General features: G+C 42.2%; 2 protein-coding genes across 2 annotated transcripts in view; both read left to right on the top strand.

The window, feature by feature from the left end:
- LOC143342532 (uncharacterized) overlaps window positions 1-775 on the top strand; it is a 65,921-nt gene extending 65,146 nt beyond the window's left edge. Inside the window, exon 3 of the mRNA XM_076766512.1 lies at window positions 672-775. The gene's annotated coding sequence lies outside the window, so the exon portion shown is untranslated. The remainder of the gene's footprint in view (window positions 1-671) is intronic.
- On the top strand, window positions 23-22,796 carry Ftz-f1 (ftz transcription factor 1). Its single transcript, XM_076766495.1, has 5 exons — window positions 23-1,310; window positions 19,082-19,770; window positions 20,645-20,903; window positions 21,006-21,106; window positions 21,186-22,796. Exons 1-5 carry the CDS (start codon window positions 23-25, stop codon window positions 21,330-21,332), a joined length of 2,484 nt encoding a protein of 827 aa, XP_076622610.1. The 3' UTR covers window positions 21,333-22,796.
- The last annotated feature ends 1,074 nt before the right edge of the window (window positions 22,797-23,870 follow it).

Raw genomic sequence — 23,870 nt, 5'->3', positions numbered from 1 at the left:
GCAGTGCTTGCGCAAGGGTGATATGTTATTGGAGATGGAGCAGCATTCGGGCCTGATATCCCTGAATATGTCGCCGTTCCATCTAAGCCCACAGGGTAGTCCCCAAGGTGCGGCCGGTGCCGGCCAGCAACAGCAACAGGCGCAACAACAGCAACCGCATTACGGTTCCTCGCCTTACGGCAATTGCGCTCAGAGCCCACCCGCGACCATGTGTCACCAATCTCAGTCGCAACAACAGCAGCCGCAACAGCAGCAACAGTTGTCGGTTCACAGTCAGGCGCACTCGCAGGGCGGTATTTCGAGTTTCGACGCCGCCTTCTTCGACTCCACCGCCCTGGAGGAACGGTGCCCGATGTGCGGCGACAAAATGTCCGGCTATCAGTACGGTCTGCTCACGTGCGAGTCATGTAAAGGTTTTTTTAAACGCAACAGTTCGCCGTGCAGCAGTAAAAAAGTATACACGTGTTTGTTTTCCCCGACGGGAGGCGGGGGTGGCGGGGGAGGCGGCGGCGGCGGCGGCGGTGGTGGAGGAGGCGGAGGAGGAGGAGGAGGCGGCGGCGGCGGCGGAAACGGTCACAACAGTGGAAACGGTGGTTGCGGCGCATCTTCGGCACTTGAGATCGGATCTTGCAGCACCAAGAAAGTGTACACGTGTCTGTTCTCGCCAACAGGGGCCGGAGGCGGCAATGGAACCAATGGCGGCACCAACGGCGCGGCTAACGGCGCTGGAGGCGGTTGCGGCACGTCGACGGCCCTCGAGACCGGCGGCAGCGGTTACAACGGCGGTACCGCCGGCGCTGGAGGCGGTGGTGCGGGTGGAGGTGGCGCGGGAGGCGGTGGTGCTGGTGCCGCTGGCGGCAGTGGGCCCACCGCAGGAAACGCCGCTGCTGGCGGCGGCGGTAACGGTAGCGGCACCGGGGGCGGCGGCAGCGGATCCGCTACGGTAAGCGGCAATGTCGCGATTCCAACTACCACCTACTCTTTACCATCTGGTACCCTTTGTCATCCTGGATTGGGCCAGGTCGGGGTTGGTGTCGTGACCGGCTCGATACCGTGCCCGTCCGATTTTCCCGACACCAAGGACATCATCATCGAGGAGCTGTGTCCTGTCTGCGGCGACAAGGTCTCCGGATACCACTACGGGCTACTCACCTGCGAATCCTGCAAGGGCTTTTTCAAGCGCACCGTCCAAAACAAGAAGGTCTACACGTGCGTCGCCGAGAGGTCCTGTCATATCGACAAAACGCAACGGAAGCGGTGTCCCTTCTGCCGTTTTCAGAAGTGCCTCGAAGTCGGCATGAAGCTTGAGGGTGAGTTTTTTTTGTTGATTGTGACATTATTAGCAGCTATCTCTTCTTGCTTTTACGTGCTTTGAGACGCGCACCTGTACGCGATTCGTGTCCGGGACCGGGTCGAAACGCGTTGCCGTGCGTATTCTCTTTCCATCTTTCCGAGTACAGTAATTCCTCGCTTAAAGGAGGCTTCCTCTGTTTGGTCGAAAAAACTGGGTCATATTTGGTCGTTCCTTTTTCTTTCAACTATTCGGTATGACATCTTTTCTTTTACTATGCCACGAAAAGTGCTTGTCCAAGTGCTCTGACACACGAAAAACCGAGACAATCTTAAATTATATGAGTATGCGTTCAGGATCGACTAAAAGCATCAACCACGCGTCGGTACATGCCCGGCCTTCCCTTGAAATGACATTACAGGCCTCAATGTTTAGAATTCCTTTTTATTGGAATACGATTTAAAACACTGAATCATCCCCACCACTGTTTACGTTTCTTCGAATCGAGCGAGTGACAGCCGTGGAATTAAAAAGCTGCTGGTTGGACATCAAAGCGATGCCGCGCGAAGTAATCGATGTGACAGCCATTAATGTAAACTAAAAAGTTTTATTTCACATTGTATCGCTTTAAAGTTGCAAATACTTGCTAATTGTTGTTCTATCTCGCTTATTTTCTACATTGTATCCTAGTGTTTCTCAAACATCAGCTATCTTCCGATCCCCTTAATTCTGCACCGACCCTCGATTCAAGAAAACCGGCGATCGTCATTTCCGATCACTGAGCGGGGAATTACTGTACGCTGACTCCCGAAAGTTTCGAAAAATTCTGAGACAGACCGGGCTGCAGAGTGACGTGGAAGGTAAATAACGATACACAGAACTTCGTACCGTTGCGCAAGCAAATTTTATTCGGGCGACGATATGGGTGCTCATTTTCTGGATGTGAAAGCGATGCATGCGGGTGTCGTCGCGATTTTTATGCAGAAGGTGAAAGAACGAAAGCGCACACGTCTGCGCTTCGAGCAGACTTCGATGTACAATTATGCAATATAATACTGGGACCTGCGTTTCTCAGCACAGTTTTGCACGTGTAACCAGATCCAGTGCCGAAAGCATCCCGTCGGTCGAATTCGAACGCGAGCATAAAATTTTAGTAGAGCGTGTACGTCGTCTGTAGATTTTTATATTTTATGATCGGCAACAGGTTCATAATGGCTCCGCGCTGACGAAATATCGCCAGTATGCAAATAATCGCTACTGCTAACCGTTGATTATTGCCCCCGACCGAGTCAAATTCTATTGTAGTGCGATTATTTACTTTCACCGGGCGTTTATGGGTGCTCGGAATAGCTCTCGTAATATCACCAGTGCGTTAACGTTACCACATTATTATCAACCTTTGCGTTATCTCTTATTCAATATCTTTTTCGCGTACACGTACCTCGCGATACGTCAAAAGTCGTTTACGCGCGAACGCGTGCACGGCAGTCGACGGTTCGGCAACTTACGGACACCATCGGTGAACTTCGGCCAAACCCGTTCCCGTTCGGGCGTTTTCGCATCGCGCTCCTACGAACTTAACCTTATTACACACCGCGAGTGCGATCAACCGATACACCGTCTTCCTTTGCGAATTCTTTTGTCGATTTAATGTTCCTGATTCCACGTACAGGTATGCTTTCCTCTTTCTCCCCCTTTGTTTCTATGTTATTCGTACGAATGCATCGCGTCGTCGATTTTAATATCGCCTCGCGACGTGAATCGCGACCACGTCGAACGAGAAACCGATTAGGCAAACCGTTCTTACATGCGCAATCAAGAAATTCGCGATACAGTCGCTGCCAGTTTTCGAAATACATCGCGTCGGCCTCACGGTTTTTATCGTTCGATTTTTGATTCGCTTTCCATACGCGAATTATGCAGATTTTACGGGAAAGTCGCGCGGAGCCACGGCGTTGGCGAAACCGCGAGCGTCGGAGTGTCCCTCCAAAACACGGCACTTTTGGCTCATTACTAGGAGGACGAGGCGTCTAATGCAATTCAAGTAACTGGGTCTAGGCCCTCAAGGCCCAGCGATTAAGCGAATCTCGAAACTGGCTCTGTTGCAATTGCCGCCTTTGCACACGCCGTTTTCCACGGCGTTCCTACTGCGGCAACGGGGATTGCTTAACGCGGAAAGTTTCCAGAGTGCTTGCGAGTGTTTACGAAAGGAAGCAGTTTCTTACTCGCGCGTTATTCAGAAATGTAAAAACACCCGTCAGCGTATGAAAGTTCCACCGATTTCTGTACGCGGATACCTGAATTTTTTCTTGACAAATAACCGATTTATTCCCGATCCGTTCGAACTATTTGCACGATTTTTAACCGTCGAAGCGCCATCTTAAAAATTCTTTAAACCAGTGGTTCTTAACCTGTGGTCCGCGGGGCTTGTTCACTTAGAGAGAAACAAATATTCATCCGCACAACTATTAGACGTATCAGTGTATTGCTCATATTACGAAAAATTATCATTGACTGATTTGCGAGTACATACATATCTACTTCCGTTATAAAAACCAACATTTAATGTCCCGCCAGTGAAAGAAATGTTTACATAGCGTTAGAACGAAGCGCACAAACGTCTGCTTTAATAAAGATATTTTTACAAAATATCTCGTAAACTGTTCATTTTTCGACAACATTACCCTGACACTCTTTTACGTACAATGACCAAAGGAATCGATAAATATAACAATAGGGAGATATTCGTTTAGGAAAACTATAACCTGTACACGCTACAATAGATTGTTTATTTAATTAGGTGAATTTTTTTCTCGAAAATGCGCAAGATTTCGGGGGTTTGTCTATTCACCGAAAATGATTGCAATTAACCACCACAACCGAAAATAATTTTTCGAGAACGATTTGAAAATTTTTTTTTTCCCCGTCGAAAAATTTAGGCACCTAATTAGATTTTCGATAAGGAATTTTTTTCTCGAAAGTGCGTAGGATTTCGAGGGTATGTGTAATGACCAAAAATTATTGTAATTGACCCCCGCAACCGAAAATAATTTTTTCAAAACGATTTGAAATTTTCTTTTTCCGTCGAAAAATTTCACACCTCGAATTTTTTTCTAGAAAGTGGGTAGGATTTCGGGGGTATGTGTATTCACCAAAAATGATTGTAATTAACCGCCGCAACCGAAAATAATTTTTCCAGAACGATTTGAAATTTTTGAATTTAATTGTTAATAACTTTTTAACGAAACCTTCATCAACAAATTGGTATTTTTGATTTTCGTCTTATTTTGGCCTCTAGAATCCCTCATTAAAATATTTCCCAGGGTTGTCCGAACACCCATACTTTTGTCCGTCCATAAGATAATTTTAAAACACATTCTCATCAGTCGTACGTTACCTATGTTATAAATCTCGTTCCGTTTTCATTCGTAGACGTGTAGTATGTCATTGGGAGAATTTTTCGTTGATCGATCGATGTCGCGTGATTCGTTGCTTCGCGGACTCGTTCGAAGAGGAGTACGGCACGTTCAAAGACAAAAACAACGGTTAAATGCACTTGTGGTAATCGCGCGACAACACCTGTCACAGTTCTGCAACAGACCTGCTGTTTGCAGCGGTCCGTGAATACGAGAGCAAGGCTCATTCAACGTAATGAACGTTACCTCGTACCTGCTTTAGAGCCGATTGAAAGCCATCTTCTTCTGGAAGCCCTGAACTCGCGCGACGGTGCATCCACGTTTATTATACGAGATTGTAAAATCCCGGCGACAACGGGGCCGTGTCGTTGCTCGAAAGTTATAAACGCGTCCCGAGTGAATTCTCGAAATTTACACTGCAATGAAAACGATTCGCCCAACGACCGAACGAAACGTTTGCGTTGCAAGCTGCCAGGCTTTGTATTATAAATTGACTTTGATACTTAATGCTTCGCTCGAACGGTTGAACGAAGCTTTTTATACGCCGAAAGGAAGGCAAACCACCTTTGGGCTTGTAAATACCATTCGACAGTAGAACCGTGCCGCCGTTGGATTTTTAATTTCATTTTTTCGTCCGTACGCGCCATATGCGCGCGAACGCGATCAAATATTGACGCTATCGGTCTTCGGTTTCGCAGCTGCGAATATTTTGACTGCCTGTTCAGTCAGTGTCCTTATCCACTTTCGTCCGTACGACGAACTGTTTCACTTTCGAAATACCCAAATGGCGGCGCGAGGATTTTTTTCTTTTTGAATTACAGATCGCACACCCAATTTATTATGTTTATAATTCTTATTTATAGCGTGTTAGCGCGTTAACACGTTCACTGCCAGATCAAAACCGTATAATATTCTGCAAAAGTAAAGTTTTGATTTTAGACCATTGTAAGCTACGTAGCCTAAAATTTGTTTCGCTATTAATTTTTGTAACTTTGTTAAAATTTACAAATTCTATTCAAATTTATTTCCCTCAACATCTTAACTTGAGAATTCATTTTTCTAGTATCATAGTTGGAAATCCTGTCACCCATATATGGGTGACGTGGCAGTCAAAGTGTTAAAAAAAAATTCACAAATCGCATACAGGGTGTTCGGTCACCCCTGGGAAAAATTTGAATGGGGGATTCTAGAGGCTAAAATAAGACGAAAATCAAGAATACCAATTTGTTGATGGGGGCTTCGTTAAAAAGTTATTAACAATTAAATTCAAAAATTTCAAATCGTTCTAGAAAAATTATTTTCAGTTGCGGGGGTCAATTGCAATCATTTTTGGTGAATAGACATACTTCCGAAATCCTACCCACTTTCGAGAAAAAAATTCGAGTAAGTGTTGAAAGTTTTGGGTGAAAAAAAAGATTTTCGAATCGTCTTGGAAAAATTATTTTTAGTTGCAGGGATCAATTGCAAGCATTTTTGGTCAACAGACATACCCCCGAAATCCTACTCAGTTTCGAGAAAAAAATTTCTTACCGAAAATATAATTTCTGGCCAGAAATATCTGCCCGAACTTTCATGCGAATCTTTAAAACGTCATAACTTCTGAACGGATTGGACGATTTTAATGTTTAAAAAAGCGAACTACGCGTATTTTAACGGAGAATATGTACAAATCGCAAAAATATTCGAAACGTTGGTCCTTGACCCCGCAAAATGAGAAAAACCCTATAAAAATGGTCCAATTTTCAAACAGCCATAACTCCTACAATTGTGAATATATTTCAATGAAACTTTTTTCTGAAGTGGAACTCATGGGTACCTACAAAAAAGTATTAGACAACTTTTCTGTAGGGCGTCAAACAAAATTACTAAAAATGAAAAACCAATTTTTAAGAAAAATCGCCAGGTGCCTAAATTTTTCGACGAAAAAAAAAATTTTTAATTAATTCTGAAAAAATTATTTTCGGTTGCGGGGGTCAGTTGCAATCATTTTTGGTGAATAGACATACCCTCGAAATCCTACCCACTTTCTAAAAAAAAATTCGAGAAGGTGTGAAATTTTTCGACGGAAAAAAAAAATTTCAAATCGTTCTAAAAAAATTATTTTCGGTTGCAGGGATCAATTACAATCATTTTTGATGATTAGACACACCCCCGAAATCTTGCGCATTTTCGAGAAAAAAATTCAGTACGGGCGGAACTTTAAACGTTAATAACTTTTTAACGAAGCCTCAATTAAGAAATTGATATTCTTGATTTTCGTCTTATTTTGGTCTCTAGAATCTCCCATTAAAATTTTTCCCATGGGTGGCCGAACACCCTGTATATCCACGAACGCTGTCTATAATTGAAAAAAATGATTCACGCTAACGTTTTGGATCTAAAAAATTTTCAAAGGACCAAACACTACGACGACTACTTCGTTCTGTTTATTTAATCGAAAGTTGTCGACGAAACGTGCACATTGTTCGATCGTTCAATCTCAGTCGAAATTCGATCGACAGAATAGTTTGTATCGTTGTGTAATTTTCTTGTTAAAGTTATATTCGGTTGGGATGAATTTTTACTGGAGGCGCGCGTACAGAAGATCCGAACGTCTCGAAAACGATCGAGGATTCTCCGTGTTTGCATTGAGTAATGGTAGAAACCGAGAAACGTGTCAAGCAATATTACCGAGCGAAAAAAAAAGTGAACGCAGAATACCGTGTTTGTATTTTAGAGTCTTAACATAACAGAACGTCGGTATTTCAAATTTACAACATTGCTCCTCGATTTCGCCATAAATCAACGTGAAATTGATTTCCTCCATACGTGTGCTTACCGATCGTTATATTAAATTATAATTTATACGAAATAATTTTCAATAATACGAAAGTCCTTATACGTAATTATGAATTATAAGGTCTTCGATTTATGTATCCCCGCCAAAACAAAAATGGAGGATTGCAAAAGGTATTAAGGTACATTTATCCCAAAACTAATAGCTTTCGAGATATGTATTCAGCTTCTAAAGTAGTGTCGAAGCATCGTTTATTGTTTATTGTTACTGATAATAATGAAATGTATACATAACATAGCAATCTAAGAATTACATTTCTAATACTTTAATGTACAGAAATGTTGCCCATGTTACTTCATGTTCTTCGTATTATTCAAAGCAGAGAAGATATTTAAGTGATCTGTTAAAGAGAAACCGTTTGCAGAAAACAGTGGCGCGAAAAGCTTGGAATGAACTTATGCAACGTGTAATACCTGGATCATAATGTTTTCGCGTTCTTAACCGCTTCTTCTAACAGAACAATAACATTTTTTCGTTGTTCAAGGCTCGACTTAATTTCTCCACGAACATCAAAACAACCGAGATTGTAGATCGCATAGTTCGCCATTTTTCAAGCACCTGAAATCCAAAAATTTCTTTTCTGATACGTCTAAAAATTGCTAAAGACTATAAGTTTCCAATTTATCGCGAAACGACTACGCTTCTATGACCGATCGATAGCGTTCCGATAGATCGAGAAAAAACAGTCGATCGGAAACGCTTTCGTTCGACGAATCGTTGGTACAATATCGAAAGCATGCGCCGATATCTCGCAGTATTGAATCGCTACACGAAGCAATTAAGCCCATTAGTCTCACTGTTTCTTTCTTTTTTATTTTTATTCCCTTTTTGCCTCGATTAGCACAATTTCCTCGAGCACACTAAGGAAACCACGACTGTCAATCAAATAGCATTTAATGACACATAGTTGTCGATGGAATGTTAAAAAGAAATCTGCATCTTCGATGCTCACGCCTAGTCGGCGCAAATTTTTATAATATCGAAATTCAACGCGAGGATCTCGTCCACTCTTACCAACTCACAACCTTTCCTTTTCGTTATTAGTGTCATACACTGTGCAAACAGTACTTCTATCCAAGTCTAGCGAGTTTTTTCTCTTTTTTTTATTATGACTGAACAAAGACGAAAATTTGTTACGCGAAGGCAGTCGCGATGCTAAGGGGAACCGGTAAAAATTGCGCAAGCGGAATCTAGAAATTTGAGGTAGGACGTTCCGTCGATCGTTTCGCGTCCACATAATACAGGTGAAAGCCTTTCGACGGGCTTGACAATTTCTATTAGACGAAATGTATTCTCACCGGTCGACGCGACAAGTGAAATTAGAATCGAAAAATTCTCGTAAATTCTGAGCAAGTTATGACACCCCCCGCGAAAATATTTGCCACTCGTCGTGCTACTTAAACGTTACTTAACGATATTACTTAATAAAAGTGCTGATTCGGTGTAACTCTTTGGAATTGGAATTAACTGCTGACGGTTGTTCCAATTTCTCGACCCGTTTTACGGCGTCAACGGTTGCCCAAAATCGAGATAATTTATTTCGTATTATCCGTTTGGTAACGATACGCGTGCAAATTAATGGTGAGAATCGTAGTTTAAAGATTGGAACGAAGATCCGTTGGCATCGAGTGTACAACAGGTAACAGTAATAATTGCAAATGTAAAATCCTAGTCTTATCCGAGTCAGATATATTTATATTGTCCAACGTGAACGGTTCTGGGTTAGAGAGTCAAAGGGTTAATCTCTGAGGTACCTATTATTAGATGTTGAACCTTTTATCAAGGACAAATCAGTTCGATACAAGCGTTTTTATAACGCAGTGTAAACAGTACAATTTTAGTAGCTGGTATTCGCTCTACAGACCAGAAATATATCACCCATTCCGGTCGTTAATTATTTCAGTGTTCCCGGGGCAAACGAAGAAACGGGATAAAATGCCTGTCGCGTGTTTATAATTATTAAAATCCATCGTACGAAACATAGTTGGAACAATAACAAATTTAATGGTTTTTCACCGAGCCCCGCTGCAACTTTCATGAACGCATAATGCACATTTTATGAACTGGATCGTGTTCTCTATACGTGCTTCATTGCAGAGGAAGCAAAACCAGTCTTCTTTATTAAGAGAAACGATGATGGTTTACGATCGTACTGGTACGATTTAAGCAACCTTCCGTTGGTACGATTCGCGAATCACAGATAACGTTTACGAAAACGTCGATGTAATCGTTGTTAAACTCGCGTTTAAATTAAATAAATCTCCCCTAAATTACTTTCTTTCTTTTTTTCGTCAATGAACGATTGATCGAGCGCGCAAGACAGTCGCTAAAGTAATACCGTGGAACGAAAATTGACAGAGCCATCGAGAGTTCCGAGTGAAAAGCACACAATTCCACGAACGCCAATATAATACGTCGAAGGCAGACAGGCCATTAAAACTAATAACGAGAGTGTACCATTTACGATTGTAAAAATACCGGAGCGCATCTTTTGCATCTGCCAGCCACGTGGATCCGTTCACGTTTGTTTAACGGTCGAGGGAAATTCTGCACCGTTCGATCAGTCGATTCCTGGACACATGGTTGTCGTAGTCGTAAAAGTGAGAGCGGGTCACCGGTCCCGTACGGCAATCAAAATCGGTCAGCTCTTTCGGTTGGTTCGCTTAAAATATAGCCTGAGACTGTACAAAGGGTTTTACTGTTAATGGTAGTTACTTTAGGGGATGAATTTATGGAAAAAGTAAGTTTTCAGGATAGTTAAAATGAAACTAACAGAGTCGAATGCTTTTTATTCGAACAAGAACTGACAAATAATCCACGTATTGTTTTGAATAAACTCCCGTGTATAGAACAAGGAATTAGGGTAGTTAGGTAATCTATACTTTATTATTATTAATAAATAAACTTTACACAAATAGAGTTTCCAACTATTACTAATCGTTTTATAGCCTGAGACTGTACAACGGGTTTGACTGTTAATGGTAGTTACTTTAGGGGATGAATTTATGGAAAAAGTAAGTTTTCAGGATAGTTAAAATGAAACTAACAAGAACTGACAAATAATCCACATATTGTTTTGAATAAACTCCCGTGTATAGCACAAGGAATTAGGGTAGTTAGGTAATCTATACTTTATTATTATTAATAAATAAACTTTACACAAATACAGTTTCCAACTATTACTAATCGTTTTATAATTATGGTTTCAATGATGGTCATAAATATTCATTGCCCAAGGTGTATTTCTGTTCCTTGGTTCAATTCTTTCGCATTGATTTACAAATGAAAATACCTCTGAGTTATAACGCAAGACCGAGGCCGACATATTCACGCAAGTAAAATATCAATCGATTCTCGGAATCCTATTTTTATTTATAAACTCAATAATATGAGAAGAATGTTTTCGAAGCTATTACTGTCGCTCGTATGCATTTAACCGAATTATTGACGCCTCAATTACCATCAGCTGACCAAACACTGTCAGGTTACGAGACCCAGTTGTTGGCCCCCCTAAAGTTCAACGATACTTTTGTGTTGTATGTTTCTATAAATGAAAACGTATTACGCACTGTAAATACTGTAAAAATTGTACCTGTAATATACAAATGAAAAGTTAGGTTAGGTGCACACAGGCTACAATTTAAAAATCTTATATTTTATTGTGTCTATAGCATTTCCTTTAGTATCTTGATTCCCCTTTCGCTAGTAAGTCTGTTCGTTCTTCCATCAGCTTAAAATTTCTTATCATTTTACGAAAAACGATAAGAAAACGACATGTCGCCATGTTTATCGTACTAATTGCTCTTATAATTGCATGTTGAACGTTTGTTACGCATAACATTGTAAAGTTTATTCGGTATTTAAAGTAAATAGTTTTACATGGAAGTAAATGGATCGTGTATACGGGATCGTAAAGTAAATAAAGCGTCAGACGTAATTTAATAATTGTTTATTTTCGTTTTATTTTGGACCGTAGAATCACCGGCTAAAAGGATTACCATTAGTGGCCGGGAGCATCCTATTTCGGGGGAGGGGGCCTGGAAAATCAGGCGGGACAACGGAAATCGTGGCTCGCGCCTCTGTTTAGAAACTCACGAATTTCATAATTATTGTATTATGTTGCAAGAAGGTGCTATACCTGGCCGACTGCCTGCTCTCTGCCTACCTGGCTGCTCTCTGCCTGCCCGTTTGCTTACCTGCCTTGCCTGCTCGCTAGACTCCTACCTTCGTTATTCGCGTGCGCGCGAGCGCGCGCTAGGGAACGAAAGGTGGGGGAGAAAGGTTAGGTTAAGGCGGGGATTGTGTAATCCCTCGTTGAGTGGAGCCTCACCGTCTTCTTTTCGCCGAAGCTTTTATTTCTTTCTCGGCTTGGTCTCTCGCTCTCCCTCCTCGCTCGCGCCCGAATTCGTGTACCCCGGGTACGTGTACCGCTGTAGGCACGCGATCGTGTTCGCGAACGCGGCCCCTAACGTCACCAATTGTCGCGAGTGGACGCGTATTATTCAAGTTCTTGGAAAGCTCGGCTGAAATACGCGCCGGTAACACGAATCTTTGGATCGCAACATTTCGGGCTCCTATTAGTTTTCGAGCGAACAACCTCGTTCCTCGTTATGCAGACCTAACCTAAACTAGTACTTTTGGACTTCGATTCGATATCATCGTTTGGTAAAGCAGGACGCTTCGTCGCGCGTGCATATTTGGCGACCAGCGATTCATCGTTCGCGAATTTTTAGTGGCTTTCTACTAGTCGAAACGATCTCGTTCTTTGTTCGGCTAGAAATTCAGCAAGGGTTTTCTGGTCGACGAATTCGTCCTTTTTTTGTGTTCTTTCGCAATGCGCGGATGACTTCACTAACGGTCGGGCGCGTCGGCTGGCGTCACGGGGGGGAACTTCTCTCATGCGATTGGTCCAACCGTGGGCGATGGTGGTCACGTGTTCGCACATTAATTTCTATGGGGAGGGCCTGACGTCACTGGACCCGTGGACCAGATTTGCCAAGTGGGTTTCCCTTTCTTTTCGACATACGCGCTCACGGGTTCGGCGCTCTTGCGTACTTATCGTCGCCTCGGACCTTGCGAACCGGACGTGGGTTGCATTCTTTCAATGGCTCTACACGCGTCCCATTGCACGTGGATCATTCCCGTGCACGCGTGTCACCCGTTCCCATATAGTAAATAGAAAAAACGCTCGGACGTCGATGGTAATATCGATTTCAATTACGAGTGCGTGTCTTTTTATTAACCTCTTGCGATACAAACCGCTCTGACTTCGATACCTTTATTACTTGCAATTGTTCCGTGTAGGAAGGTTAGGGCGTTAAATAGCTTAGCTCGTTTTCTGTCATGGAAATGCGTCGTTATTTATCAGAAGTCGACGAAAGTAAAAACTATGTTTATTTCTATTTATTTTGTGTCTTTATTGTTGATTGTGATCATACAGTAAAAAAGATAAAGAAATTGGAGAAAGTATAAAAGGCGAGATGCGTCTGATGTGCTGTTATAGAACCTAACCTCAAAACCACGTAATCCATGCAATCGATAAACAGTCCATAACAGGCTCGTTACGACCATAGGGTTATTTTGCATTCTGCTATCTGATAAACCACGTATATGCGTATAACTATCTGGCAGTAGTTAATAATATTTTAATCGAAAAAGGAACTAAATCGAAACGACGAACCGAATCTGTATATTTCGTGGCAACTTCGTTTTTCATGCGTCAAACTTCAGTCCGTTTCGAAATAAAAATACACTTTGCAAAACGCGTGTTGCAACATCAGTTTGTTCGGATAAACGTTCGTCGTTTTCGCTGTTACGTTTCCCCGAAAGTGCACGACTCGAAGAAAAGATGACCCCTCGACGACCATTAATTCCGCAAAAATGAAACTTTTCCGGTAGGCGTGCGTTCAGCGATTGCATAATGGTAGGCAAAGCTACCGAGAGCCATCGTGCGCTCGGTTTTACTAATTGTCGACGACAGACGAAAAACCGTCTCATGATGCATTTAACGCGTTTACGTGTCGCTTTGGTAACCACCTCGTCGTTTAACTTCCTAAATCCCTGCGCAACCAGAGAACAGTAACGAATCCTTTCTCGTAAATCGAAAAACATCATTAACCTAACTTTTACAATTAACTTAGAAAATAATAACTTGGATCATTGCACCACGGTTCTCTTCAGCGACGAAAATGTTTAACAAGGCATATTTTTCACTTTTTCGTGCGATATTAACGGGTTAACGACGAGATCAGAAAGTTTGTATCGTCGTTGTCTTTCGATCTAGGGAGTTCTCGACTCGCGCAGATCGGTCGGGATTTTTGGCGGGAGGAAAGGGAAGAACGCAAACGGTGTGCCACACGCCAGAGGGCGTGCGTTGTCGCTTTACATCACAAAAGCTCCCATTGTGCCTGTCGGTGAAATTTATCGATAATTCAGTTCGCGCAAGAACGAAATGAAGAGGTTCTTCGAAACCCAGCGCAAAAGTGTGCAATTCCGCGGTCACCGTTAAAACTTCCGGTTGTTTCTTCGTGGAGACGTAAGAACAATTTTCCTCTAGTCTGCGAGTTCCCGACCCACTGGGTGCCCCGGAATTCGACTCGTAAATACCATTAACGTCGAAGTTTGGCATGTATATTTGACGATCGCCCGATCAAATCATGCCGTATATCGATACGCTAATGTCCTCTGCCCACGTAAAACGTTGCCACCCACGCGGAGCACAGCGGCTCGTCGCCGCGAATAGAGAGACCGTCGGATCTCGACGCACGTTCACGCTTCAGCTGTTCGACGAAAACGCGGAAAAACGTGTTTAACACGTGCTCAGAATTGGCTGATTCATCGATAAAAAGGAAAGTACGCGTGTCCAGGGAAAAACGTGCTTTTTAAATTTCATCCCTCTACGCTTGGTATTTCGAAGAACATCCGCCACGGTTGCGAGCAAAAGTAGGCCAAGCGTATCCGCGAATAACCCGATTTTAACCCTAATGCTACCGGGACGTGATTTTAGATACGTTTGTGTCACCGTAGGATCCGTGAGTAAATTTAGATCCAGTAGAATCTCACTTGCTGCGGTACATCTGAGCTGAAAATGTCTGCAGTAAAGGTATTTTGCAATAACGAAGGTAACAAATCTAATGGGAAGTGGTTGTAATCTTTGTGACGATTCGGTGGCTACCATTTTTTAGAACGTATCACGTATGCCGTCTGAATAACGACTGAAGTATTGTTTACTTCGTGACGTGAGAGGGAAAAGTCCCCAACTCTGGCGCCAATCAAGACTCTCCTTCTTCAAGCAGGCATCTTGATTGGTATCGGAGATGGTGACTTTCCTCTTTCGCGGCATGAAGTGAGTAGTACTTCAGTCCCCATTCAGGCGGCGCAAGTGGTTCATTCTTAAAGATGGCAGCATCCGCGTCGTCACGGAGCCCCCCTTATGCTTTTAAAAGCCCTGCGCCGCATCCTAACCTACTTGTTGCTTGAATGCAACGAACGAGATTCTACCCTACTAATAAATATTCGACAAATGTAGTAGAAAAACATTCACCAGCAAATCCTGAACAATCAGTTCAAGAACGTAGCCATCTACGCCCTCCGGCTAAATAAAATCGAATACAAGGTGTTTTTTTTTTTTTTTTTTTGTATGATTTTAAAAAGCAGAGATCGGTATTTGATAGTATTTATCTATTCACCGAATAATCATCGATTGGACATAACCTCGAAGTATTCTCATCGCGATTTCGAACACCTACGACGCTCGCTAAAACCACGGAGAAAGATCACGACACTCGGGAACATCGTAGGACGAGAATACGGAGAGAGAAAAGAAATCCTTGGAGTGCAGAGCGGAGAGTCAAGTTTAGCCGTGATCCACCGCTGGTCGGACAATTTCTTAGACGGTTCGGCTCCCTCGGATCCGTGTTACGACGCGAGACACGCAGGGTCACGGAGGACATGGATACCCCGGCTGCGTAAAAAAGAAAGGAGACCAAGCAGAGCGCCCATGCCGTTTTTTTTTTTTTTTAGAAGAGAACGGAACGCGATAAAAATCTCGGACGGAATACGACGGAGAAAGCAAAGGTTTAAAAAATTATCGCGCCGTGACTGTGCACGTGTTCGATAAGTCGCCTATTGCGTGGCATTAACAACTACCGATCTCGCGAACAAGTGGCCGAAAGGAACAACCTGAAAGTCAAGTTTAGCAACTTTCGTTATTGGCTCGCTCGACTATTGTTTGAATTCTTGTCGAGTCGCTGGGCGGTGTGTGTTGCGGAAAGAGAGAAACGAGAGTGCGAACGCTCACCGTGTCCGATAAGTCCGCGCGCGATCCTCGGATGATGTATGACGGTTTGCATAATGTTCGTCAGAACCGACGGCAGATGTTAGATACTAAGAGCGCGGCGGAGTTCGAGAAACGTATGCATCGACGAGTGTCAAGTTTACGCGAGCATTAAGCGCGCGCAGCCATGAATTTCAGGTCGTACAATACGCACCGAGGCTGCCGCTCGGTACAGAAACCGAAGGAGCAGATGAACGCGACTCGAATCGTCGCGTCGAGTCGGAACGCACGGGAGTACAGTATTGCCTCGCTTGTTGCATCAATCTGCGTTAGGGATACTTGCAACAGAATCACCCCCCACCGCTATTCACGTTTCGTCAGCTCGAGCGATTGGTAGCTGTGCGACAATGTTAGGTAAATTTTATTCACGGATGGATAAGAGATTAAAAGAGTTGTCGTGTTTTGAGCATGGGCTAGGGCTAGTATTATTTGAGTAGCTTGCTATATTACTATTCAAATCCAGTCGAATCTCGATTATTGTATGAGCGCATCGTTCATCGGCAATGCATTTACAAGTAGAAGGAATGGTCACTTAGCAACGAGTAAAGTTGGAAGGGGTAAATAGCTGGTAGAAGTGATTATAGATAGTGGAAATAATCTGTGTAAGTGGAACTCCTTCTTATTAGATTGGTTACCTTGATTGTTGCACGAACCTCGATCACTGCAGAAATTACAAGTACTATTTTCTTACAATAATCGAGGTTCTACTGTATCGCTATTCAAACATTACTATTCGAGTATCTTCTTCCAATTATAATTTTAATGCCCAAGTATTTGCATATTATTATTCGTCCCCACAAATCATCGAAAACACTTCGTTAAAATAGAATGTGTACATTGGATAAAGTAATTATCCTAACCTAATCCTATCTAACCTAAATCTTATTATGGTCTCTAAAAAGGGTTGATATTGCATGGGTTAAGCACTCAACTCGCATTCGAGTAACAGTCGAATATTCATATATTCAGATAGTATACGAGTTTTATACAACGAATATTTTAACCGTTGAAATGTTCAAATAATTGAAACAAGAAGTCTCCGGGGGCTCTGGTCTGGGCTCGCGGCGCCACCATTTTGGCGACAACGTGTCTGCTGGACGCGGTTGGACTGTTAGGTCGTAACAATCGCGAATGAAACAGGAACGAAGAACGGGGGAGACGACGGAGAGGAACGATGGTGGGATTGGTACTTGCGATGGTAAGGTGATGTTACGATGATGCGTCGTGGCCACGGTTACGTGGAATACACAAGGAGAGCCAGGAAGGGAAACAGCGACGACAAGATGCCAAAGAATCGAAAAGGACGCGGTAGAAGCGACGAAAGGAAAGGCGAAAACGCAAAGAGCGAGAGAAAATGGAGAGAAACGGAGATGAAAAGGGCAAATCAAAGGGATTCCGCGGAGAGCAAGAGAAAAAGAGAGGAGGCGTAAGCAGACAACACACAGGGCGGCGGAGGCGGCAATGTGGATCGGCGGGGCGAGGCGTTCGGGGGAGTAGGGTCGAGGGAAGGGAATAAGTAGGGTTAGGAGGCGGGCAGGGGGTGGTCGTGGTATCGAAGGAGGTGTCGGGGGACAGAGGGGTGGCCCTCCTTCCCTCGGCGGGGCGGCGCAGGCAGAAGTGGACGGGCAAGCGATTCAACCTCCTTTCACTTTCAACGAGCGCGCACCGCGCTTGCTCGTTAGCTCGCTTGCTCGCTTGCTCGCTCGCTCGCTCGCTCGTTCGCCGGTGTTTCATGTGACGACGGATAGCAAACACTTCGTACGAAAATAGGCAACGCCGCCGTTTTAGCCGCGTGTCCGCCCTATAAATTGTAAACAGCTCGAAATCCACCCTCGATTACTCCGTGACCCTGGGGATCTAGGGTTACCATCCCCGGCTCATAAGGAAAGAGTACAAAAGAACGCTCCTCGGAGGGAAGATAATCCTGTTACGCGTTCAAGATGTAATAAATGTTCGAAACGGTAAAAGAATTTCGAAATTTGTAATATATTCCAGATCATTTTTTTCTTCTCCGTGCAGTTGCGATCGTCGTTTCAAAATCCGATATTTTATTTTGTCGTTTGGAAAAGAGGGGATCAACGGACAGTCAATATGTCAAGGCAATGCCCCGATTTCTTGGAGATTTTTCGATCTCAGTGTTGGTTAAAATTCGTAAAATGTTCGCTGCTCGAGGGTCTGGATCCTTAATACGCGCCTGCCGTGCATTTTAATCCCTCTCGCAGAAACGAGGGGGATCCATATCGAGTTCCTCTGCTAGGCCACTTCCGGCCGCGGGACCACACATCTGGGGACCCTTTGTTTACAATGTGAACCTTATCGCGGAGATGCAGTAATACTTAGACACGGCCATAAATATTCAACTTTCCGTTTCGACGATCCCAATTTATTTTTAAATATTTTTCACCGCGGCAGCTCCGTTAACTCGTTGTGCAAGCCCGCCATGGCGTTCCCCGACTGCTCGCGTAAAACTATTACGAACCGATTTATATACGAACGATGCAACGAAACTGTGCTTTTTAAAATCAGTATTTATATTAGTCAGACAACGAATATGCGGAGCATGTTAACAGGTTGTTCCCAGGCACTTAATCGCGGGTAATAAATAATCGGCGTTGGCAGTCGCTACATTCGCTTTCAATGGCGACGCGTTGAACGTGCCAAATAACACCTGCAGCTTTCGTAGGTAGAGATCCATGTTTTACAGCTATTCGATTACACGGGACAAACGGGCTCGTTCGATTGCCGATCGAAAGACGCGAAATTGGGACAGAAACGGGACGGGTTACAGGTTGCGTCGGGCTTTTGTCCTACTATATACCATTAGCCGCGACTTCCGTCTACGTCGATGGCGAACTTCGAATACTGCCTCTTCAAGGTTAACCCGCTGGCGGCTGCTTTGTTCGATCATGAAACTATGACCCCCCGGTTCTGTCGGTACACGTTTCTTGGACTGTCGGTATGTTAATCCAGTCGCTTCGATCGTGATACTGGTGGAGACTACGGGTTGAGGAGGAATTAAAAACAAACCGAAAATATCCAGGGAAAGAATTCTATTCATTGAGCCGTCCAATCACAACGATTCCTTTTCCCTCCATAATTTTCGTAACGTACGATCGACGGGTTAGGTTAGGTAACCGTCTCGCCGTTATCTCCTGCGAATACTATGTTATTTGAATCTTTGCATGTGTGTTTCTATGTTATAGCCGTGCGAGCGGACCGGATGAGAGGCGGTAGGAACAAATTCGGACCCATGTACAAGAGAGACCGAGCGCGGAAACTGCAAATGATGAGACAACGGCAGCTGGCACTGCAAACGATACGCGGCAGCCTCGGTGATCCATCGAACTATCCCTCCGCCGTAACGCCTTTCCTGCATATTAAACAGGAGATCCAAATACCTCAGGTCTCGAGTCTAACGTCTTCTCCAGATTCGAGTCCATCCCCCGCAGCCGTGGCCGCTGGTCTGGTCACGACACAGGCTGGCAGCGGAGCTGGTCAGCATCAACTGATCGCACCGTCCTACCAGCCAAACATTTCTGGTGGTAATCACCTGCACAACCTCAACCCTGGCCTGGATAGCAAGCTGTGGGCTGCCAATTCCACCACCCCCAGTCCTAAGGCCTTCAACTTCGGCGAACAGTCCACGCAACCTCAGGGAGCCGCTGGTTCCGCGCCCTCTACCGCCGCCTTGAAAACTAGTCCGATGATAAGAGACTTCGTGCAATCGGTCGACGACCGCGAGTGGCAGGCGTCCCTTTTTGGACTGTTGCAAAACCAAACGTACAATCAGTGTGAAGTGGACTTGTTCGAATTAATGTGCAAAGTGCTTGATCAAAATCTGTTCTCGCAGGTGGATTGGGCAAGGAATTCTGTATTCTTCAAAGATCTCAAGGTGAGCGTCAACATTGATAAATATATTACGTAGCGTGGCGCGCGTCGTATGAATCCGTGTTTATTAGACGTCATCGAGCGTAGGTAGTCGCAAGAGCGTTTGCTACCGTTTTAGTAAATCCACCGATCCCCCCCCACGCGATGAATTTTTGTTTTTCATTTTGACCCACGTACGTTTTTCGGTGGATTCGATCGGTGATCTGATTTTTTTTTCTGGCACGTTCGAACGATCGGTAACGGAAAGATAAAAAAAATATTACCGAGCTATAAAAATTTAACGATTGTTAATCGTTGCTGGGAATCTTTTCAAGAGAAGTTAGTTCTTACCGATAAATAACTCGTCGCTGGCCTGTTGGTGGTACGAGCGGGGATGTGAGGTAACCAACAGCATTGCACAATCACTGAATGATTTCAAGCATCGCCTCATATCTAGGTCATAACAAGATACGTTTCTGGGTTATGGCGGTTGCCCTAAAGCAGGCCCATGTTAATTATAAACCGTCTATTTAATCGATTCTTCGGTTTCAGCTATTATTTTTTTTTCTGTAAATGCACAAAAAGATCTATAATAGTTTCGAACCGTAGGTTTTCATATTTTTCGAACAATATGGAATATATCGACACGATGTTTTTACCACTTCTCGAGTTACGTATCGTGGAACTCATTATACCGATTTTTATCAAAATTGAATATATTTTTCATTAAACGTCGCTGGGATTTATTTTGCTGATTATTTAAATTCTAAATCGGAAAGTATTCGAAAATCGAAGGATATAACTCTATCGAAGTAAATTGTGTAGACGATTTTAAAGCTGTTGTAAAGCCAGGCAATATACTGCATATGTATCTTACGATATATTACATTGTTTAACAGGTTGACGACCAAATGAAGTTGCTACAGCACTCTTGGTCGGATATGTTGGTGCTCGACCATCTTCATCAAAGGTTACATAATAATCTACCCGATGAGACTACGCTTCATAATGGCCAAAAGTTTGATCTCCTTTGTCTCGGCCTACTTGGAGTTCCTTCCCTGGCAGAAATTTTCAATGAATTGTCGTCTAAACTTCAGGAACTCAAATTTGACCTTTCGGACTACATATGCATGAAATTCCTGATGCTGCTCAATCATGGTAAATTTTATTGCTTAAATTTTTGTTAGATACGGTATGCTATGTTTATAAATGTGGAGAAGAAAGATTCTCATAAAATTAATTTGTATTTTGAATATGTAGATGTTCGTGGACTAGTTAACAAGAAACATGTACAAGAAGGTCACGAGCAAGTCTTACAAGCCCTTTTGGATTACACGTTGACATGTTATCCATCTGTAACGGTATATTTTATTTCGCATTATAATAAAAAAATATTTTATTTTTACATTGATGGAAATATTAAAAATTTTTTATGAACAGGATAAATTCAACAAGCTGCTAGCAGTATTACCAGAAATCCATGCGGTAGCGAACAGGGGAGAAGATCACCTTTATCAGAAGCATTGTAGCGGCGGAGCACCAACTCAAACTCTTCTTATGGAAATGCTTCATGCTAAGAGAAAATGAAACGATAAATTCGTTTGGCATCTTTGCCATGAGTTAGTCTGTTGCTATATCTCAAAAATCATGATAGAGCCCCTTACTGTCAAAGTGGACCTCAAGTACCTACTAAGAGCTAACGCTGCTTAGGTATTGGACCAAGTTAAGGGGCCCTGGTTCAAAAAATACCTATGCAAACAAATCAAGTATAGACGTACATACTTTACATATATACATAATATATGTATTATAACGTGTATCTAAATATATAAACATAATGACATATATTTTCTATATTTGATGTTGAAGTTTTAGAGATGTATCCATGGAGAATTACTACCCCTGTTGGTGGGTACAAGCGCAGGGAAACAGTAAGCAAGATGCCTTGAAAACAGTACAAAGGGTGGTTAACAAAATATTGGTCAAAGGGCAGGCAACTTTTGTCTAAATAAGTAAAGCTATTTTTCTAATACTAGAAGCGATTATTTTTAAGCATACCACTGAAGCCTTGCTCTCATTTTGAACAAAAAAAATATCCTAATAGTAACGAACGAAAAAAAAAAATTGCCGACTCTCCAGTCACTCGTGCTTCTGCAAGGGATTCAATGGGCATACTTGAACGACAGTAAAATTTCATGTGATATACTTATATATACATATATGTCGCACGGCCACCTGGGCATCCTTAGAACTTCCTATAAAAAATCTGCATTTTGTCACACTTGCACACAGCAGGGCTACTATATTGTAAATACTAGTTAACACATTCCAATTATGTTGTAAAGTATGAATCATGTTAAATATGTAATTATAATATTTTGTGTATAGTTTAATAAAATAAATATATTTCTGTTGCTTACTGAGAAAAAATCATTAGCTACTTAATGTCTTCACTAATTTTAGAATCTTATTCATGTATTTCTCTTTATTATTTTTCAAATAGGTGGCGGAAAAAAAAATAACCACAAAATGCGATATTTTATTACTGTATATTGTATCATAATAAAGATTCTGTTTAAGAAATAAAAGAATCATTGGAGCAAGGTTTATGTGGTCCTACATTATCTAGCAATTATTACTAAGTATATAAGATCAATATTGTCTTATCGCAGTTGTTAAATAGATAAATATTTACTGAATGTTAAGATAGCGATCGAATGTAGTAATTTTTCACTAATAGATTATTATTGTTTAGTCAATAGTCAGAAACTTTTCAGTGCTGTGAAGGTTGTCTTTTCGACGCCTGTGGTATCTAAGCCATCGGTAATTACACGTGCTAGATTCGAGGCTCAAGTGTGGTAACAAGAACAGAAATCTTTGCTCGTACTGGTAGGCTGGTAGTACCACCCTTTGCAACTCCTACTGTTTATATCCTCTATCAAAGAAGTACCTGGAAAAAATGCTATTTTACTACTTTCACTTTTCCACTGACTTCGTAATAAGATTAAATATAGATGTAAACAATTTGTTGATGTATGTAAAAAAGAAAAACTCGATGCCACATTAGGTTAAGAATCGAGTGTTGAATCAAACCAGTTGGAGTAGCTGCGAGTATTACTACCACGAAAGAATATATATACGTATATATTTTCGAAAGCATGCATGTACTTATCGTGTGAGTAAAGATTTGTGTCCACGGTCAAATTTTCGATATCTTCGATATAGATGCAAAATGTATTAACGTGTTCCCAAATTTTCAAATCGCCTGGTTCTTTTAATCGATCGATCGGAGACAGTTTGCATTATTATTGGCCTTTTGGTTCTTTCAAATACTTTCAAAACGGATTACTTTTATTTAACTCGCATATGAATGTCTACCTCTTTGTAACTGTATTAAGTCTTACATTTTTACATTTTTAGTAAACCACATACCTCAGAATAGACACCCAGATAGCAAATTAAATGGAATGTATGAATGTTACCTATGTAGACTTGAAGTCTACGACTTCTGTAATATGCGTAACGACAGAATGTAAAGTTCCATTCAAGTATTGAACCTGTTATATTTCCATGTTACTATCTTAGTTATTACTATGTTTATTCCAAATTAGATTATACGTGTACTTGATATGTATAATATATCTGAATCGAAATTTAATAATTACCAACGAAGCTTTGAAACTACACTTAATCCCATGTTGCTGTTTGGGTAAAAACCAGTTAAAACCGTAATATTTTATTTATTGTAATTTCATTTATCCTCGAGACTTTTTGTAGAACGTGTCGGTCTGATAATTTTGGAACAACTTATAAAAATCGCAAACACAAATAATTCAAAAACGAAAATTGTCTCTTTTTAAATATATCCCTAAATCAATGATCTTTGTATGTGTCCATCCTATTTAATCGTCCGCTCGATTCTGTTACAACATGTTTATTGATAATTGTAACTAGAAAGTACGATAATACTGGTGTAATAAGCATTGTGTTAAATATGTACAGTTACCAATTATAATTGGCAAATAATCTAATTTAATATTGATGTGATTTTTTGCTCCAATAAATAATTGGAATTAACATTAAAAGAAGAACTATTATGCGTTGTTAACACTGCCATTAGGAGTT

The sequence above is a fragment of the Colletes latitarsis genome, chromosome 6 (assembly GCF_051014445.1).
Source record: "Colletes latitarsis isolate SP2378_abdomen chromosome 6, iyColLati1, whole genome shotgun sequence".
In the NCBI taxonomy this organism is placed as follows: domain Eukaryota; kingdom Metazoa; phylum Arthropoda; class Insecta; order Hymenoptera; family Colletidae; genus Colletes; species Colletes latitarsis.
This window is presented reverse-complemented; position numbering and strand designations above follow the sequence as displayed.

Bases quoted from the DNA above. Each gene is read 5' to 3' on its own strand.
- Ftz-f1 (XM_076766495.1), top strand. From the start codon at position 23: ATGTTATTGGAGATGGAGCAGCATTCGGGCCTGATATCCCTGAATATG. The intron at 1,311-19,081 runs GTGAGTTTTTTT...TCTATGTTATAG, and splicing joins AGTCGGCATGAAGCTTGAGG to CCGTGCGAGCGGACCGGATG. The intron at 21,107-21,185 runs GTATATTTTATT...TTTTATGAACAG, and splicing joins CATGTTATCCATCTGTAACG to GATAAATTCAACAAGCTGCT.